Source organism: Pungitius pungitius, chromosome 8 (assembly GCF_949316345.1).
Source record: "Pungitius pungitius chromosome 8, fPunPun2.1, whole genome shotgun sequence".
Classification (NCBI taxonomy): Eukaryota; Metazoa; Chordata; class Actinopteri; order Perciformes; family Gasterosteidae; genus Pungitius; species Pungitius pungitius.
In genome coordinates this window covers 2,781,970-2,798,699 of record NC_084907.1, presented here as the reverse complement: position 1 = coordinate 2,798,699, position 16,730 = coordinate 2,781,970, and the positions used below count along the sequence as shown (strand labels likewise).

At 47.9% G+C, this 16,730-nt stretch overlaps 3 protein-coding genes across 6 annotated transcripts in view; 2 read left to right on the top strand and 1 right to left on the bottom strand.

The window, feature by feature from the left end:
- Positions 1–2,945, bottom strand: part of cenpp (centromere protein P) — a 42,942-nt gene extending 39,997 nt beyond the window's left edge. The window contains exons 1-5 of one of the 2 annotated variants that reach the window (XM_037490359.2): positions 2,816–2,945; positions 2,064–2,222; positions 1,763–1,917; positions 1,565–1,653; positions 619–707 (exon numbers count right to left, since the gene is read on the bottom strand). In XM_037490359.2, the coding sequence (XP_037346256.2) occupies positions 619–707; positions 1,565–1,653; positions 1,763–1,917; positions 2,064–2,209 (479 nt within the window). In that variant the 5' untranslated portion in view covers positions 2,210–2,222; positions 2,816–2,945. The remainder of the gene's footprint in view (positions 1–618; positions 708–1,564; positions 1,654–1,762; positions 1,918–2,063; positions 2,223–2,815) is intronic. The other variant, XM_037490360.2, reaches the window with a different exon arrangement.
- Positions 2,946–3,350: 405 nt separating this feature from the next.
- nol8 (nucleolar protein 8) lies at positions 3,351–10,917 on the top strand. Of its 3 annotated transcripts, none has more exons than XM_037490827.2 (18): positions 3,351–3,450; positions 4,050–4,196; positions 4,385–4,447; positions 4,701–4,779; positions 4,940–5,099; positions 5,349–5,656; positions 5,748–5,995; positions 6,102–7,300; positions 7,383–7,514; positions 7,629–7,754; positions 7,853–7,940; positions 8,290–8,428; positions 8,516–8,599; positions 9,138–9,472; positions 9,553–9,706; positions 10,043–10,104; positions 10,193–10,275; positions 10,447–10,917. In XM_037490827.2, exons 2-18 carry the CDS (start codon positions 4,076–4,078, stop codon positions 10,504–10,506), a joined length of 3,441 nt encoding a protein of 1,146 aa, XP_037346724.2. In that variant the 5' UTR covers positions 3,351–3,450; positions 4,050–4,075; the 3' UTR covers positions 10,507–10,917. The 3 variants fall into 3 exon arrangements, with proteins under 3 accessions (XP_037346724.2, XP_037346722.2, XP_037346723.2); XM_037490825.2 differs by having other exon boundaries at positions 6,099–7,300; XM_037490826.2 differs by having other exon boundaries at positions 6,099–7,300; positions 9,556–9,706; positions 10,447–10,915.
- Positions 10,918–11,181: 264 nt separating this feature from the next.
- On the top strand, positions 11,182–16,236 carry gpr37l1a (G protein-coupled receptor 37 like 1a). Its single transcript, XM_037490828.2, has 2 exons — positions 11,182–12,007; positions 14,371–16,236. Exons 1-2 carry the CDS (start codon positions 11,384–11,386, stop codon positions 15,406–15,408), a joined length of 1,662 nt encoding a protein of 553 aa, XP_037346725.2. The 5' UTR covers positions 11,182–11,383; the 3' UTR covers positions 15,409–16,236.
- The last annotated feature ends 494 nt before the right edge of the window (positions 16,237–16,730 follow it).

The window sequence follows — 16,730 nt, the reverse complement described above, 5'->3', positions numbered from 1 at the left end:
TGATGAGCGGAGAGCAGCTTTTTGTTTGCGAGAGAGGACGGTGGACATAGGAGAGCAGGTTTCAGCTGGACGACACAAGTCCAAAACTGGCCAAAAGTGTTCAGACACCTGCTGGGTTCGGGGTTTAGAGACTGACTGCAGAGATTTCATCCTATAGTAAATATCCCAGGGGTTTTCAGACAATGTACATATCCCACGTTTGAGTGGGGAAAAAACCCCAGTTTTTAGTTTATTGGGAAGATTTTTACTTTATGAACTTTAGGAGACTAAGTTGCAACACAATGCTTGGATTGCAGGGAAGTAAAAGGCAAAAAACCCCACCAGTTTTTACAGCTAAATGCAGCAAAAGACAAAGAGATCCAAGAGATTGTTCCTTTAAATGGACTAGAGATGCATTTTTACACAATCCTTTTGATTGATGGTGATTATAACAAGGACTATTAAATCCATCAGTAACATTCCTTCAATGTGTTATTTGGCCAATGGCCACTAAAGCAGACTTGCTTCCTCTGTAATTCTTGATTGTAAAAAAGCTTGATTAGACAATGCCGGTTATTGTTGGGAAGTTTGGGGATTTAAGTTAAGGCGGACTTTGTGTCCTTCACCATCGACTCTTACCCAGACAGGAAACTGCTGAAGTTCTGCATCTCGCCGGCGTCAATCACCACGTTCAGCTCGCTGATGGTCCTCACGCACCCAGAGCCCTGCTGCAGGACAAACGCACCGTTACTGTGACGAGTGAGAACCACGATCACCAAACGATCCGAGAACAGACGACGGCAAAGTGAGGAGTCCAGAGCCGTCTAAACTTAAAATGGGAGTTTTGTTATAATTGGCTTATTGAAGACATTCCCTATGTGTAGACTCTACCTTAACACTGCCTGAGGCAGTTTGGTCAGATTTATTTTTAAGACCTGACAGGAGTTTTATTTTAGTTTTGCACATCTAGCAGCTGCTGAGGTTAAACCAAGCTTCTTAAATCCATCAGTGAAGACTGAACATGTGCCTCCGTCTCCCTCTGCTGGCCGCAGGGCCCTCGTCCCTCGTCCTGCTACCTGAACAATTAACAATTAAAACATTGCTTTTGTCCCTCTTTGAATCAGCTTTGTGTAACGCCACTGTTTAGTGAATGCTTTTAATGTTTAAAATAGTGCTGTCAAATGATTAAAATATTTAATCACAATTAATTGCAATTTGTATCTATTCTAAATGTCCCTTACTTTTTTTTCCCCATTTTTTAATGCTCTTATACAAACATGGAAAAGTGGATTGGCTTGCTTTATGCAAATGTTTTATTTTACTGAAAAACATTGCGGTACAAAATAAAATGATAAAGTGCACATTTCAGGTAAACAAGGACAAGGACAAGGACAAGGGCTGTAGTGCAGTTAAACCATGGCCTTATATTTCAGAAACAATGAACCGTGACTTTTAGGTTACCAATAAAAAGGTGAGCCTATCAGTTCTTTGCTTTCAGCAGCTACTCAAACAGACAAGCCAGTTGACATGTTCAGGCAACAGTCAGCCACACACCCCCCCCCCCTCTCTAAATTACTGGACTCACCTTGACCTCAGACAACTGGAACTCCACCTGGAAGAGCAGTTCAGAGCAGTAACCTGAGATACAGAGCTGCTGCACCAGCTTCCTGCTGCCTACACACACACACACACAAACACACACACAAAATGCTTTTCATTCCAAAGAAATTATTTACAAAGTTGATTTAGTCTCTAACAATGGTTCATAAGACACATCTCTTACTGCTTTGCAGAGTCTTTGTGGTGCAGCCGGTCAGTCTGATGCCATTTATCTGAGTCTGCAGCATCAGGTCCTCCTCCAGCTCCTCCACTTCCTCCATCAGCCTGGACAGCACCTTCTCCTTCTCGTCTCCTTGTCTCTGTCCACACACACTCAACCTGTGGAGACAGACACACAACCTCTCCAGTTACCGTCAAGCATGAGGACTAGACTAGACCATAAGATGTACGGCTGGATGGGGGGAAAAGGTACCGGTTGAAAATTTAAATATTTCAGTTTAAACGTGATTAAGAAGAAAACTTGCATGGCGTCTTGCATCTGTCCTCTGAAGTGGAACGTTACGTCCTTCTGGTTGTCCTCCTGTTGGCGCTGCAATGCTGAAACTTCAGCCTGGAGATGCTCAATCTGAGCCTGAAGCACCATCGCCTCCTCCGTGTTCTCATTGCTCATCTTCTCCGTCGTCCTGAAGGACAAACACAGATTGACTCAATAAGTAAAATATCATTTGGAATTAACCCTAACTCTACACAACATAAATAAGCTAAAAAGATAAGAACATATATCAGAATTACGGCACCATGCAGCTTTACAAAGTTGTGTATAGTACAGTGGTACAAAGTATTTACATTTTCTTATTTAGTTAAAATAGTAATAACAGTCAAAATACTAACTCATTGTAAAATGGTCTATTTCAGAATAATCTAATTATGTCAAGTGAATAGTTTACGCTGTAAAATACATTTAGGGTAAGAATCAGGAGTAACGTTAGAAGAACAATGTGACATAACATTTAAATAACAAAAAGCAATGCAGAAGATCAAAATCTCTTTATTTAAGAACAGTAGCTTAGCTGCCTTTCCCCACCGGTGTGATGCTGAATCATGAACACACAGCTGTTTTCAGCTACTCGTTAATTAGACCTTAACGTCAATTGAACGTAATGTTAATTCCCTTCACACCAGGAACGTTCGCTAGCTTATTAAAATTAGCTTTAGCGACAAAAACCAACAGCTCTCGGTGCAGTTAGAAGAGGTGTCATGTCCGACGCCAACTTACCGTATTCTGCTGCGATATAATGTCAAAATATTTAAGTAAAAGTACGTTATAAGACGCGTAGTAAAGGCTTCTTCCCGTCAGCTGAGGGATTCTGGGTTCTTCACCCTGACCAAAACAGTTCGTAGCCTCGCGCCCTCCGGAGTCTACCATTTTCCACGCGTCAAAGGGGGGAAATAAACCAATTCTGTAAAGAATAATATGGCAGTGGGCCACTCTTCTGATTAAAAAAATACTGAAAATTTATAAATATAGTTTTTCAAGCATGCTTATTACAGTTATTTGTGTATTATCGTTAATGGATAAAACATTAAAAAGGTGGAAATTCTGAGACACCCCACGTGTAAACCGTATTTGTAACAGATGTATCAGTCCAGAAAGATTTCAGAGATTTTGAGCAAATGGAGAATATGTATTTTTATTCTTAAACTATTAACCTTGATAATCAGATATTTTCAGAATTTACAGAACCGTCACATCGTCTGGTTATTTTCCCTTTTCCCCCTGAAGCTACTAGTGAATCTCGCACAGCGGAACCTTGCAATTCTGAGGAAAACAAATCGCGGAAGGGAAAGTCGGCGGAATCGCATTGCGGCGCCGGACGGAGTTTAGTGAAACACCGGCCGAATACATGTGAGGTAAACATTTGTTTTTTTTCTTTCTGTCTAATGTTACATAAATGAAACGGGTAATTCGATCGTGATCACTATGTTCGCTCTATTATAGATTATTTTATATAGACTGCGCGTGTCGTAGTGTTTTTGTCTCCGCATGCTTCACCTAATCTGAGCTAAACTACGAACGTTAATGCTACTCTCAGCCGGATCGATACGTTAAAGTAGAATCAATGACATTTCATCTAGTTCACGAATGATCTACCCCTCCGTTACAGCTAATGGAGACATACACCAACTTTACCATACACCCTATATAATTGAAGGTTATAATATCAAAATGTGCAATAGAACATGTTATGTATCATTAACTCACTTTGATTTTCATTGAGTCCAACCACCACTGCAGATCCCCTCAGTAAAATAAAATATAAAATACAAAATACAAGACAGGATAAGAAAAAAAACAGAATAGCACAAGTCAAGGATAATACATACAGTACATACGTATATTAGAAGAAAGGAAAGTATATCTGTGTTCGAGCTGTAATGGTTCAAATGAAGAGGGTGGAATGTGCAAGATATTGACCAAAGAATGTCAAATATGAATGAATATCTTCCAGAGTAGTGTTGCCTTGGCGACGGAGCAATGAGGCGGCTGTACATCGGTGGATTGAGCCACTCGGTCACCCAGAATGATCTGAAGGAGCGATTTGGAAGGTTTGGAGTTGTGGAGGACGTGGAGGTCCGGACCAGGATGGACGATGAGGGTGAGGCGTCCAAACGGACACTATTTAATATTTCACACATTCCAATGAACTTAACATGCTTGGGATGTGTACATAATCCACCATGGTCATTTTAATTGTATTATTTATTTACTTTCTATTCCTCAACGACCAGAGTGTGTATTTTGTGTGTGTGTGTGTGTGTTCTGAAACTTGTTCTTCTCCTTCAGGTGTTCCTTATAAAACCTTCAGCTACATTAACATCAACATTTCAGACGGTGACCTGAAGAAATGTAAGTCACCTGAGCCGAACATCTGACACGTTTATTATCAGCCTCCTTCACGTCCGCTCTGTCTGAGTGGGGGGGGGGGACCCCGCTCTTCAAAGTTCAGGTTTCAGTGTCCCAACGCAATGAAACGATTTTCTATGATACAAAGATTCAAGAAGGAAGATTTGTTGAGGTCCTTTCCGCAGAAGTGACATCAGAGCTTCGTGTCATATCATCAGGGTTGAAATCTGTGTTTTTTATTTTTTTTCCTCTGCAGGTATGACGTTGTTGAACAAATCCAAATGGAAAGGAGGAACTCTGCAGATTGAAACCGCCAAGGAGAGTTTCCTGCAGAGGTGCGTTCATGTTCACCTCAACATGAAGATCTTCTGATTAGTTCAAATCATATTGCCTGATTCATAAATATGGCAACTTCCTTTTCATAAATCAGGCAATATTATTTCATTGCATATTGACTGTAAAGTGTTTATTTTGTTGTTGTTTTTTTGGTCCCAGGCTGGCGGAGGAGCGGCAGACGGCAGCGGAGCAGCAGGGCCTCCGGCAGCCTGAAGCTGAGGACCAGAAGCAGAAGGTGCTGGACTCTCTGAGCAAAGCCGGCGTGGAGAACTTCACCATGAAGGCCGCCGTGCCGGGGACCGAAGTGCCGGGACACAAGGTGCGCCTCTTCCTGTTCCCGCGCGTACCTCACATCCCGCAGAGACAAAAATAACAACATCGTTATAAGTTCAAGGGGTTCTTCTTTGACTCGTATGTGACGCTTCGCTGGTCTCAGCAGAAACCTCTTTCAATGCAACAAAGTAAAGGTCTCTAAGATGAACCCAGCTCGTGGTGTTCTATGCATTTGTTTGAAATAGAGCATCTTCGTTCTTGAAAACCAACCAACCATCAAACTGTTTGCCTCTAGGACTGGGTGGTCAGTAAATTCGGGCGAGTCCTCCCCGTCCTGCAGCTCAGGGCTCAGAAGGGCAGCAGGGCTCGGACGCTGAAGTACGACCCGTCCAAATACAGCCACAACATCCGCAAGCTGGACCGGGCCGCCGGCGCCGACCCCCCCGCGCCGCTCACGCCGGTCACTCAGCTCACCTGGGAGGTGCGGGGCGGCGACGACGACATCAGCAAGAAGAGGCGCGGCGAGTTTCCTCCGTTTGAGCCGCCGAGACGCAAGAAGGTCCGGGCGGCGGTGAACGCCCGCAGCGCTGAAGCCGGGGCCAGGTAACGCCGTCGGTGAATAAGGTCTCAGGTGTTTACGCCTTGCGGTTAAAGGTCACTCCGGGGCGTCACATCAGTCCGTTTCTCCTCTTAGATCCACGGCGACCGCTGACTCCGCCCCCCGCGCCGAGGCCCCGCATCTCGCCAACGAGAGGGAACCGGCGACCGACCCCGGGCCGCCCCGGAGGACGTGGCCACGCTTCGCCGGCGGCGCCGATTCAGACGACGAAATCCGCAGACTGGTGGCGGCACAGGACACCTCCCATGGTGCACTGCGGCAGGAAGAGGACGACGAGGGGGATAAGCTGGAGGTAGTCGGCCTGGACTATCTGGTCTGTAAAGGTAACTAATTTAAAGGTTAAACTACGCTACTCCATATTATACGTTATAAGTATTCTTTTAAATGTGCTGTAAAATGTGACGACATCCTCTCTGGGGATTCCAGCAGGTCCGGAGGACAAAGACGAGAATGACTACGACTCCGCAGACACCGATGAACTGTTCGCCTCCAGGAAGGCTGCTCCTCCTCCTCCGCCGCAGGAGAGACCGGCGCCACGAGCGGCAGCGGGAAACCAGGGCGACAGGAAGCGAACGGCGACGATGAAGAAGAAGAAGAAGAGTCAAAGTCAGGACGAGGAGGACGATTCCTCAGAGGAAGAGGTCTTCTCCAGGAAACCGCCTGCTGGACGCAGTTCTCAGAAACAAAGTAAGAAGATGAAAGTCCTCCCCGATGTGAATCCCCCCTCCTCAGAATCTGATGAAGTGGACCAGGAAGAGGAGGTGGAGGTGGAGGAGGAAGGGCCGTCCGATTGCAGCTCCGATTCTGACTATGAAGCCATGTTCTCCAACGTCACCCGTCTGGAGATCTCCCTGGCTGATCTCCAGAAGCTGGCTGAGGAATCGGAGCAGACCTCTGAGACTGCGGCTTCCAGCGTCCTGGCGCCCGCGCACAAGAAGGGGACCCTGCCCGAGGAGATCCTCGCCTTCCTCATGAAGGACAGCAAAGAGGACAGGCGGCAGCAGCAGAACGAGGAGAAGAAGAAGAAGAACAAACCGGCTCCACTGCCGGCGTTCAAAGGGACGAGAGCGCCGAGCGGGGGGTCGGACACGGAGGACAAGGAGGGAGGAGGTGGCGTCAAAAAACAGAAGCTGGAGGACGAAGCTCCTCAGACGAGTCACAAAGCAACAGGAAGTAAAATCAACGGACGGGACCTCGCAGAGTCAGAGAGCAGTGAAGAGGAGGAGGAGGAGGAGGAAGCAGCAGCGTGCGGGGGGGTGAAGAACATGGCTGAGGCAGGTTCCTCATCTAGCAGTGAGGAGGAGGAGAAAAGGAGGAAAAAGCCTCTCCCCGCTCAGCCTAAAGCAGCAGCAGCCTCTTCCTCCAGGTCCTCCTCCTCCTCTGAGGAAGAGCAAGAAAACGCTGTGAAAGCAGCAAAACCTCCGCCTGCTCCCAACAGTGAGTCCTCCAGCGAAGAAGAAGAAGAAGAAGAGGAGGAGCACGCTCCTCCCCCCCGCCTGCCGCTAGGAGCGAAGGAGAACGAGGAGCGCCAGAGGAAGGCCAACGAGAGGAGGCTGGCTGCCGTCCAGAAGAGGCAGAAAGAGGCTGAAGAGCACAAGCAGCTCATCCAGGGAGCGTTATCCAGCCTGGTGGGTTCATGAGTGTAATGTATGATGTAGTGTGTGTCTACACCTCCAGTCAATGAGCTCACACCACGTTGGCCTCCGTCAGGACGCTCCGAAAGCAGCGGCCGGGAAGCACATCGTCTTCGGCTCCGGCGACGAAGACGAGCGGCAGACGACCTCCGAGGACGAGGCCACGGGAGACAAGGCGGTAGGGGATAAGGAAACCGCAAAAGGAAAGGTGAGGAAGAAAGTTTAGAATCATTTTGTTAATGACTTTCATTAATTTATTAATTATTCAACGTGTGTGTGTGTGTGTGTGTGTGTGTGTGTGTGTGTGTGTGTGTGGGATCAGGTGCGTCCGAAGCCATCTGTCCCTCAACTGTTTGCCGGCAGCGAGGACGATGAGGAAGGTGATGACGAGGAGGACGGCAGCAGATTTGACATCAAGCCTCAGTTTGAAGGTCATGTGGGACAGAAGGTGAGAACAAAGAGACCACCTCTGTACGCTCTATGTTTGTTCTCTTCAAATGCAAACCCATAAGTGTGTGTGTGTGTGTGTGTGTGTGCGCTGTTCAGCTGATGGAGCTGCAGTCTCGTTTCGGGAGGGACGAGCGATTTCGAATGGACTCTCGCTTTTTGGACGAAGAGGAAGAGGAGGAGTCAGGTGAGGAAGAGGAGTTGGTGATATCCAACAGCTCCAGTTCCTTTTTGGGTGGAGGAGGACACAATTACGACCAATGAGGAGGATTCAATGTGTTCAAACAGCGATTATTGGTCTGTTTTCGCATAAATTTGTTGAATTGAAAGAATTGGGATATTTTGATTCTTGGTTTGATTAGGATTAATTCTGTCCAGTAGTTCTTCAGGGCGTTGCTTGTAAAGGTAATGGAGTTGTTTTAAAGTTGATTTGAACCAGTTTGGTTCCCTTCACATTTTGGTTCCCTTCACATTTCGATTTCGCTTGTGAGCTTCCGTCTCGTCCTGCCGAATGACGCAGCTTCGTTGTGATTCAGAGAAAATGAAGAGCGGCACTGAGGAAGAGGAGGCTCTGGACGAGGAGAGGAAGAAGAACCTGTCGATCCTGCAGAGCGTCCTCGGCGGCAGCCAAACAGCCGGCGCCGCCAAGGCGGCCGCCAAAGCCAAGACCTTCAGGTCGGCCCTGAGAACTCACATTCACATTCTGTACTCTGAAGGGATGAAATAAAAACAAAGTGTGTGTGTGTGTGTGTGTGTGTGCAGAGACGTGTCAGCGCTGCATTACGACCCGAGCAGAGAGGAACACGCTGCGTTCGAGACCAAAACAGACGACACCAAGAAGGACAGGTACGAGCCATCTCAGATCGGATCTCAGTTACCAGAACGATTTATACCCTCGACTTAATTTTCGAAAAGCCCGGTCATTTCCTAAGAGGTTGATACTGTAACGTATAGAGAATTGTGCTCAAACAGGAGGACATTTTATTTACAAATGCAGTGCTCATGAAATACATGTTAAGAATGGGGAGGGGGGAACTACAGTATTGGTTATTTTTTGCAGAATTTATAGCTGAAAAGGTCAATATAATCATTTCTTAGTGATTCTAGAACACATTGAAATGCGAGAAAAAGCTTTATGACTTAATATGAGCCTTGAAAATGATTCTGAACTATAAAGCTGAATGCACAAATGATGTCATCCAGCAAAGAACACACACACATATTAGAGAGAACAATATTGATACTGTTATTTCAAATGAAAGTTGTCACATTGGATGAGTACTTCAGGTTTATTTTTTATCAGAATGCTCCTCAAACTGTATCGTGTCCCACGTCATCGGCTCTAAATGTTCCAACACTGACATGGAATCTGTCGTCCTCACAGCAAGTCGGCCAGGAGGAAGAAGAGGGAGGAGGCCCAGAAGCTGCCGGAGGTTTCCAAGGAGATCTACTACGACGTGTCCGGCGACCTGAAGGCCGTGTTCGGCCAGGCGAAGGCGGATGAGGACGTCGTCCCCGTCGCAGAGGACAAGGAGACCAACTGGGACCGAGAGGAAGAGGAAGAGGCAGAAGAAGAAGAAGGAGGAGGAGGCAATGACGAAGAGCCGACCCTGCAGCCGTCCCTCCTCGCCGCCGATCCCGCGGCAGAGAGCGAGGAGGCGTCCGGGTTTAAATTCTCCTTCTTCGAGGACGACACGCAAACAGGAGGCGGAGAGACGGGTAGGTTGCACGTCGGAGGTTCATCTCGCGCCCGCCGAGGGGGAGATTTGTCGTCCTCGTCTTTAAAGTGTCTCCTCCAGCAGAGTACAAGGTAGAGAGCATCCAGGCGGCAAAGGTGTCATGGCAACAAGACCTACGTTTCCCAGACAGCAGCTCGGATGATGATGAGGAGGAGCAGCAGCAGCCTGGGGAGGAAGAGGAGGAGCAACAAGACGCCACCGCAAAAACCACAGAGTGAGAACATTGGGATTAGTTTGCTCAAACCAGTTTATTTGCTCTGTTACACAAACATAACATAAAGTGACTGGGCTCATTTAAATTATGTTATATTTTATATTGGGAATATTATGAATTATAATTTCCTTATTTTGCCCACACTACAAAACCATTTTTTTGTTTAATATAATTTATGACCGAAAAAACAATTATAAAAATAGTTGCTTACTTACTTTCTGTAGATGGATAAATAGTTTGATAAAATACTTAACGAATCATCAAGCTTTGAAAATGGCCCGCGCTGCTTCACACCTTCATGCAGTTTAAATCAAACGCCGTCCGTGTTGTTCACAGAGTGGAGATTCCCTCAAAGACGCAGCTGTTCTTCTTCTACTCTGAGGACAGCAGACTAGCCGGTACGATGAATAAAAGACGCAACATTTTGGCCCTTGTGAAACCCGGTTGATCTTAACGTTGACGAGGTTTTTTCCTCTCCTCCCCCAGAGGGTCCTCGGTCGTTCTGTCGCCCCTCTCACCTGGAGGAGCAGAGGGAGCAGTGGGAGGAGAGGAGGACCGAGCTCAGACAGGTAAGCCCCAGAAACCACCTCGTTGGGTTTAACTAAACCTCCACGCAGGATCAAAATGCGTTTGCTCGCCGTTGCCTCTCCCGCTCGGCCGCTCTCCAACGCCTCTTCAACCTCGAAGTGAGAAGAGGCCTGAAGATTTAATAGTGATATTTGTACCTTCTGTTTCCACAGGAGTACCGCAAAAAACACAAGGACGCCCGGAGGAAGCTGAGGTCCTCCATGAAGAGCTGAGGATTGTGGGAAGTGAAGTCTCTACTTCAGTTCACCGGTCCAGGTTTCAGAATCGGGGGCTGACCCTGTGATGCAGCTGGCAGCTGAAGACCGACACAACCAGTAAAAGTTCTACATCGTCAGACAGTTTTTTTTTATTTTTCTAAAATATGTTGTGGAGAGGACTTGCTGTCGGTCCATCTGGTTTGGTTTTCTGGTTAGTTGCTATGGTGATGATGCTGCAAATGAACCTGCAGCACGTAACTCAAACCAGGGGGCCGAACCTGTTATAAGAAGAAAACCAAATGGTATAATGTGCCTAACGACGCCTAAGTGTTCTGATGACTCATTTGATGTGAGGCCTCTGTGTCACTTTGCTCTATGAATATTTTGGGGGGTTTATACATAAGCTTCATAAAAGAAAACTTGTGTAATACTAATGTCTGAATATGTCACAAAAGTAAATCAATAAAAAAAAAACAATACTTTAGTAATCCAGGCTCGACTTCATTGATTAAACAATTATTCCATTTAAAAACTGGTAAATGAAAAGGTAACGTCATGTTTTAAGCATTTGTGTTTTTAGTCAAAGTAGTTTTATTTTGTCTATCGTCGCCAAGCTCAAAGGGGGAGGTTTCACTTCATCTCACGTTCGGTTTTTCTTTATTTTGAAACGTACAACCGGAAGCGCCGTGTTGATACGGACCGATGAAGAAGTGCTGGACGATCAGAGTGTGAACTTCTCCATCAGGACCGGCGGAGGTGGGACAGGGGGAAATTTTGATGGACTTTTTTATTTTTATTCCAGGAGTGTGTTGTGTTTGCCGCATCACATATCTGTGAAATACAAAGTTTAAACGGACTTTACATTTAGTTGAACGGAAATAAATACACAAGAATGATTCCGGTTTTGTTTGTTTTGCTTCTGTGTCTGCGGACCGCGCAGCTCCGTCACCCTCAGGGAGCCGCTCCGGCGGCGGGGGACGACGCCGCGGCGGTGACTGCGGGGTCGCGGGAGCCCTTCTTCCCGGAGGGGGCGTCCCTACACCGGCCTGAGAGTTCCAGCGCCGCCGACCCGAAGCGGGTCGCCCGAGGAGCCGGAGACGGGACGTCCCGGAGAAGAACCCCGGACTCCCCCGGCGGCCACGGGCCCCCGCGACGGCCCGACGACCCGAGCGGTTACTTCACCACCCGGCGGGCCCCCGCCGCCTCCGCCCGACCGGGTAACGACTCGTCCCCCTCGGGGCTCCTCAGCCCGGCGCTTCGCGGCTCGCGCTGGGCCTACGTCATCACGCTGCTGGCGCTCGGGCTCCTCGCGGTGGGCGTCGTGGGGAACCTCGCGCTCACGTGCGCCGTCTGGCACGATCTGTACCTGCAGAGCGCGTGGAACCACGTGCTGGCGGGGCTCGCGCTCTGCGACCTCCTCGTGCTGCTCACCTGCCTGCCCGTGGTCGTCTTCCACGCGCTCACATCCAGGTGGTTGCTAGGAGACCTGTCCTGTCGGCTCGTGCCCTACGTAGAGGTGAGGAAACGTTGAATGTATTTTCATTAAAGTTATACTAACGAGAAGATAAACATCTTTTAGTTTTATAAATAATTATTATTGTATCTTTAATTCTGTGAAAGTGCGGCGCATAATTGCCTAGGCACTTATATTTTCCCCTTAAAATGAAATAAATTGAAATAAATGATATGAATGTAAATAAATAAAACATTCAAATATATTTAATAACATTAATTTCATATAAGCATTGAGACATTTAAAACAATATTTAGTAAAGTTCCACTGTGACTCTGAGACAGAAATCTTCCACTAACCCTTGCCTACGTCATCTGTTATGTGACATACCTGTTATGTGACGTAGGGAACGTCACATATCGCCATTTGACATCTCCTTTGTTTAAATTTAAACACAACTGCTGCTTGAGATAAACTCCCATCAACTATAGTAAAAGTTACGACAAGTTATGACAACTTTTTAATCCAAGCGTGGCATAAAACTAAGGATTTCTTTTCTTGTGTTTTTATGATCAATCTGTTGATTTTTATTTTTAGGAACTGCTTAGTCGCAAATCCTCACGTTGAAGAAAGTGCAATTTTGAAATTATTTTTTTTATCAAGGATTTATCTTATCTATTACAATGAGCGTCTGTAAATGTTTGACGGCTGAACCTCTGCTGTCCTCCAGCCCTGAGACGTTAAACAAGTTAAACCGTTTAAGACAAGCGACGCAGTGTGAAGACGTAAGTTAACTGGGCCGTCACACTATAAAGGCTGTTCTTACCCCCATGTTGGACTCACTGAGGATGTCTACCAGCAACATGAAAGGCCGGTTTGTTTCAGTCTTTGCTTCCCACAAAGTGCCATTATGGGCTGTTTGTTCTCCTCGGTCCATTAGGGGTATTTATACAGCACCGTGTTCATGGGAATATCTTTTCTGAAACAACATGGAGACCAGAGGGGGCAACTATGGATTATTTTATAATAGTTTTGATGTTTTAGTACTTGGTGCAGTATACGAATAAAATAGAATAAGATAAAGTAAAATAAGATGAAAAATATACAAGTAAAAATCAACAATATACACAGATAAGCACGTTAAAACACGTATGTATGTCCATACGTTTCCATGGTGAGAGAAACCACGCTGCAGAATGTTTCCGGTATGGAGTATTTGGGTCAATGAGACCAACTGCTGACGGCGAGAGGTCTGCGGCCTCCCGCCACAGGAAGTTGAATCTAAACTAATCCGTAAAATGTGAAAAATTGTTTGAGTCAAACGTCACATCTTCAGGTTTTTCCTTTTTTTTCTGACAAAAAAAGATTACAACATAAAACAGAGACATACAGTCCATCTTCACCTTTGAGGTGTGTAAACTGTAAACAGTTTTTTGGCCGTGTTCACCCTCTCTGGGGGTGAACATGGAGCCTCTTAATCACCACTGGCGGCTTTTCACCGGCTCCACCGGCCTCCTCTTTGGTGGACTCCTGGTTTCTGGCCCTAAACCGGCTCAAAGGGTCCACAGGGCTTTAAATCACTGAAGTGGGTTTCTCCTCATTTGTAATAACAGCTTGTGTGCAGCAGTGTCTAACAAGGTCAGGCTGCTGGCCTCCTCTGTTCCTCGTGGCTTTGGCTATTTTCATGCTAATGAATGAGTGAGTTTCCTGCTAATTAATTAACGTTCTCAAAGTGGTCTTTAGCCGGGTTTTTTTTACCCGCTCGCTTTGAGACGGGTTTAAAAGCGGGTCAGGCTGCCAGCTGCCCCTGTGCTCTTAGTTAAACTATTTTCATGCTAATTAGAGCTCTGTGTTAATTATCTTCAGTTGTGTCTTAACAGTTTGCAGCCATCAGGCGCTCGCAGAGGGAGGACAAGTCTGTGTTTTGGGCCAAAACCAGCGGCATTAATGTGCACGAAGCGCCTATAACTGTCCCCAGTCTGTGCAGGACTCCTTTTATTCCCCCTTCCTAAGCGGCTCCTCGCAGCCAGGTCTGATTACTGTGCTGTGGCTCTAATTTGCAGTGTGGCGTAACAATGCGAAGGAAAGGCTTAAACTCGGCTCTTTAAGCAACAAAACGGCTTCCTGTCCCCGTTTAGACCGACTGTCTGCATGAAGTCGTGCTTTGTCCTCTCAGAGTTCAAACCTGCAACGCTCCAATGCTTAAAAAAAATACTGTTAATTCAATTAGTGGGTTTGATTTCTACTGCTCTGTAGCAGAGGTTTAAAAATACCAAAGACAGTTACCACATTTAAAACAACACAGTTGTAAATAAATGCTATTTTATTAACATGTCTCTCTGCAAAGGACATGTTAACTTTGAATTAATGTCAATCAACGCCACGAACCCTTCCTCTGCACGCCTCTCTGTCATCTCCCCCGTCAGGTGACCTCTCTGGGCGTGGCCACGTTCAGCCTCTGCGCCCTGAGCATCGACCGCTTCCACGCGGCCACGGGCCCCGGGCCCTCCCAGGCGCCCCGGGTGGAGCCCTGCCAGTCCATCCTGTCCAAGCTGTCCGTCATCTGGGTGGGCTCCATGGTGCTGGCCGCCCCCGAGCTGCTGCTGTGGCAGCTGCGCCAGCAGACCGTCGGCCCGCCGCCGGCGCCGCCGCTCCCCGGCGACTCCCTGATGGCGGCCCTCCGGGGCGGGACGGACGCCTCCAAGGCGGACGTCTGCGTCCGGGAGCCGTCGCCGCACCTGCCGGAGGGCGTGTTCCCTCTGGTGCTGACCTACCACGAGGCCCGCGCCTGGTGGATCTTCGGCTGCTACCTGTGTCTGCCGCTGCTCTTCACCGTGGCCTGCGACCTGGTGACCAGGCACGTGCTGGCCCAGCGCCTGCCGCGGAAGCCCGCCGGGTGCGACGAGGCGCCCGGCAGATGCCTCGCCCCCTACTACTACTCCTCCTCCTCCTCCTCCTCCTCGCCCTCCACGTCGAAGGAGAAGCAGCAGCTGGCCAGAGAGCAGCGGCTGCGCTCCACCGTGATGGCGCTCGCCGCCCTGTACGGGGCGTGCAACCTTCCGGAGAGCATCTGCAACATCGCGCTGGCGTACGTCCCCGCCCACGCGACCGCCGCCCTCCCGGCCCCGGCGCTGCCGGCCCTCGCCCTGGCGGGACAGTTCCTGCTGTTTGCGCGTTGCTCGGCGTCGCCGGTGCTGCTGCTGTGTCTCTGTCGCTCGCTGGGCCAGGCCTTCGTGGACTGCTGCTGCTGCTGCTGCTGCTGCTGCCAAGAGTGCGTCCAGGACGGCGCCCGCCCCTCCTCCTCGGCATCCACCGCCGCCACCACCTCCAACGTGTCCTCGCCCACGTCGCCGTCCCCGACCTCGCCGTCCCCGACCTCGCTGTCCCCCTCCGGCAAAGACGGTACGACGAAGAGCCTGCTGGCGGCGAGGGACTCTCCCGCTGGCGTCGGGACGCCGTGCTGAGGTCCTGGACCGCACAGCTCACCCATCAGTTGTAATAATATTACAGTGGCCAAGTTAACAGCAGAGATCTTTCATTAAGATTAAGATTAAGCAGTCTGACGACGGGACGCAGTGTGGGGCGCCTTCGTCTCGCTGTGCTGTTCCTGGTTCAGTCGAGGTGTCCTGGTCCGGATCAGTGGAATCTAACTTCATCCAAGCCTCTTTATCAAAGCAGTTCCATTAAAGGTAAAACTGCATTGATGGTAAAATTCATGGAGGCGTACCCTGTGCTTGAGGACGACAAACTTCCCCTTGAAGTTTGTCACCTCGGATCTCTGCTGTTAACTTGACCGCGATGACATCATAACTGATTGAAAGCCCGGGTTCTAGTCGAGTGCACGGACCCTTTGATGGAAGTCCGTGCAGGAGCAGAAACGCGCCTGAAGAGAGTTTAGATGACTGTAGACATTATTCTTTTTTATTGTGAGGGAGTGTAGTGTTGTTCACGTTTGTCGGATTTAATCCTGTTATTTAGTACTGATGTTTTACAGCCTTTTTGTATGAAACGTGATAGTTATTAACAATGATGTGTTGCTCAAACAGCATGAACACTTTATGAGACAGAAACACTGTAAGATTTGAGTAGTTTTTTTCCTAATATGGTTCAACAGAGAATAGACGTAATGAGACCTTTTTTAGTCAGGAGACACTTTGCTGTGAATTTCTTGAACTGTTTTTTTTTGCTGTTGCTGTGTCATAGCTCAGATCAGTGAAGATCTTGAAGCTATGAGAAAAGTTTGACTTTTGGTTTAGTAAAGTTGAGATGTTCTCCCTTTGCATCACCTGTCAGTGATTCCCTTTCTGTGTGATCTTTGAATGTTTGGTATTCAACTTCTGTCTTAAACAAACGGGCCGACGTTCACGGCTTCCACCACTGGTTAGAAATGGTAAGAATTTACGTGATGGCAACAGTCTCCTCAAAAGTTTCCACCTGACTAAAGCTCAATGCGTCCAAATAACCAGCATAATGACTTTCTGCTGCCAAACACGGATTCATGTTTTATCGTAAAATAGCAGACTATGTCATCCAGAAGCACCAGATGTAATCCTGCAGGGGTTAAAGAAAAGAGAGTCAGAGAAAAGAGCGGAAAAGAAGAAGTCTGAGTGAGGGAACAGGAGGACACGTGTTCCCAAACATCTCGTTTCAGTGAACACCCGGTCGCTTTCTGAGAGTCTTTCTGTGAATTGATCTAAAATAGAGGGAGACGTGGCGGATGTTCCCTCTGTTCTCCACTGGAAGGAATGCAGCACCCACTGAAGGAGGAAGCCCTTCACGCCTGACT

What these genes read in the sequence shown, in the direction of transcription:
- gpr37l1a (XM_037490828.2), top strand. Translation starts at nt 11,384, where the DNA reads ATGATTCCGGTTTTGTTTGTTTTGCTTCTGTGTCTGCGGACCGCGCAG. An exon ending in GGCTCGTGCCCTACGTAGAG is followed by an intron (nt 12,008 to 14,370) that starts GTGAGGAAACGT and finishes CTCCCCCGTCAG; the next exon opens with GTGACCTCTCTGGGCGTGGC.
- nol8 (XM_037490825.2), top strand. Translation starts at nt 4,076, where the DNA reads ATGAGGCGGCTGTACATCGGTGGATTGAGCCACTCGGTCACCCAGAAT. An exon ending in AAGGAGAGTTTCCTGCAGAG is followed by an intron (nt 4,780 to 4,939) that starts GTGCGTTCATGT and finishes TTTTGGTCCCAG; the next exon opens with GCTGGCGGAGGAGCGGCAGA. An exon ending in AGGGAGCGTTATCCAGCCTG is followed by an intron (nt 7,301 to 7,382) that starts GTGGGTTCATGA and finishes GGCCTCCGTCAG; the next exon opens with GACGCTCCGAAAGCAGCGGC.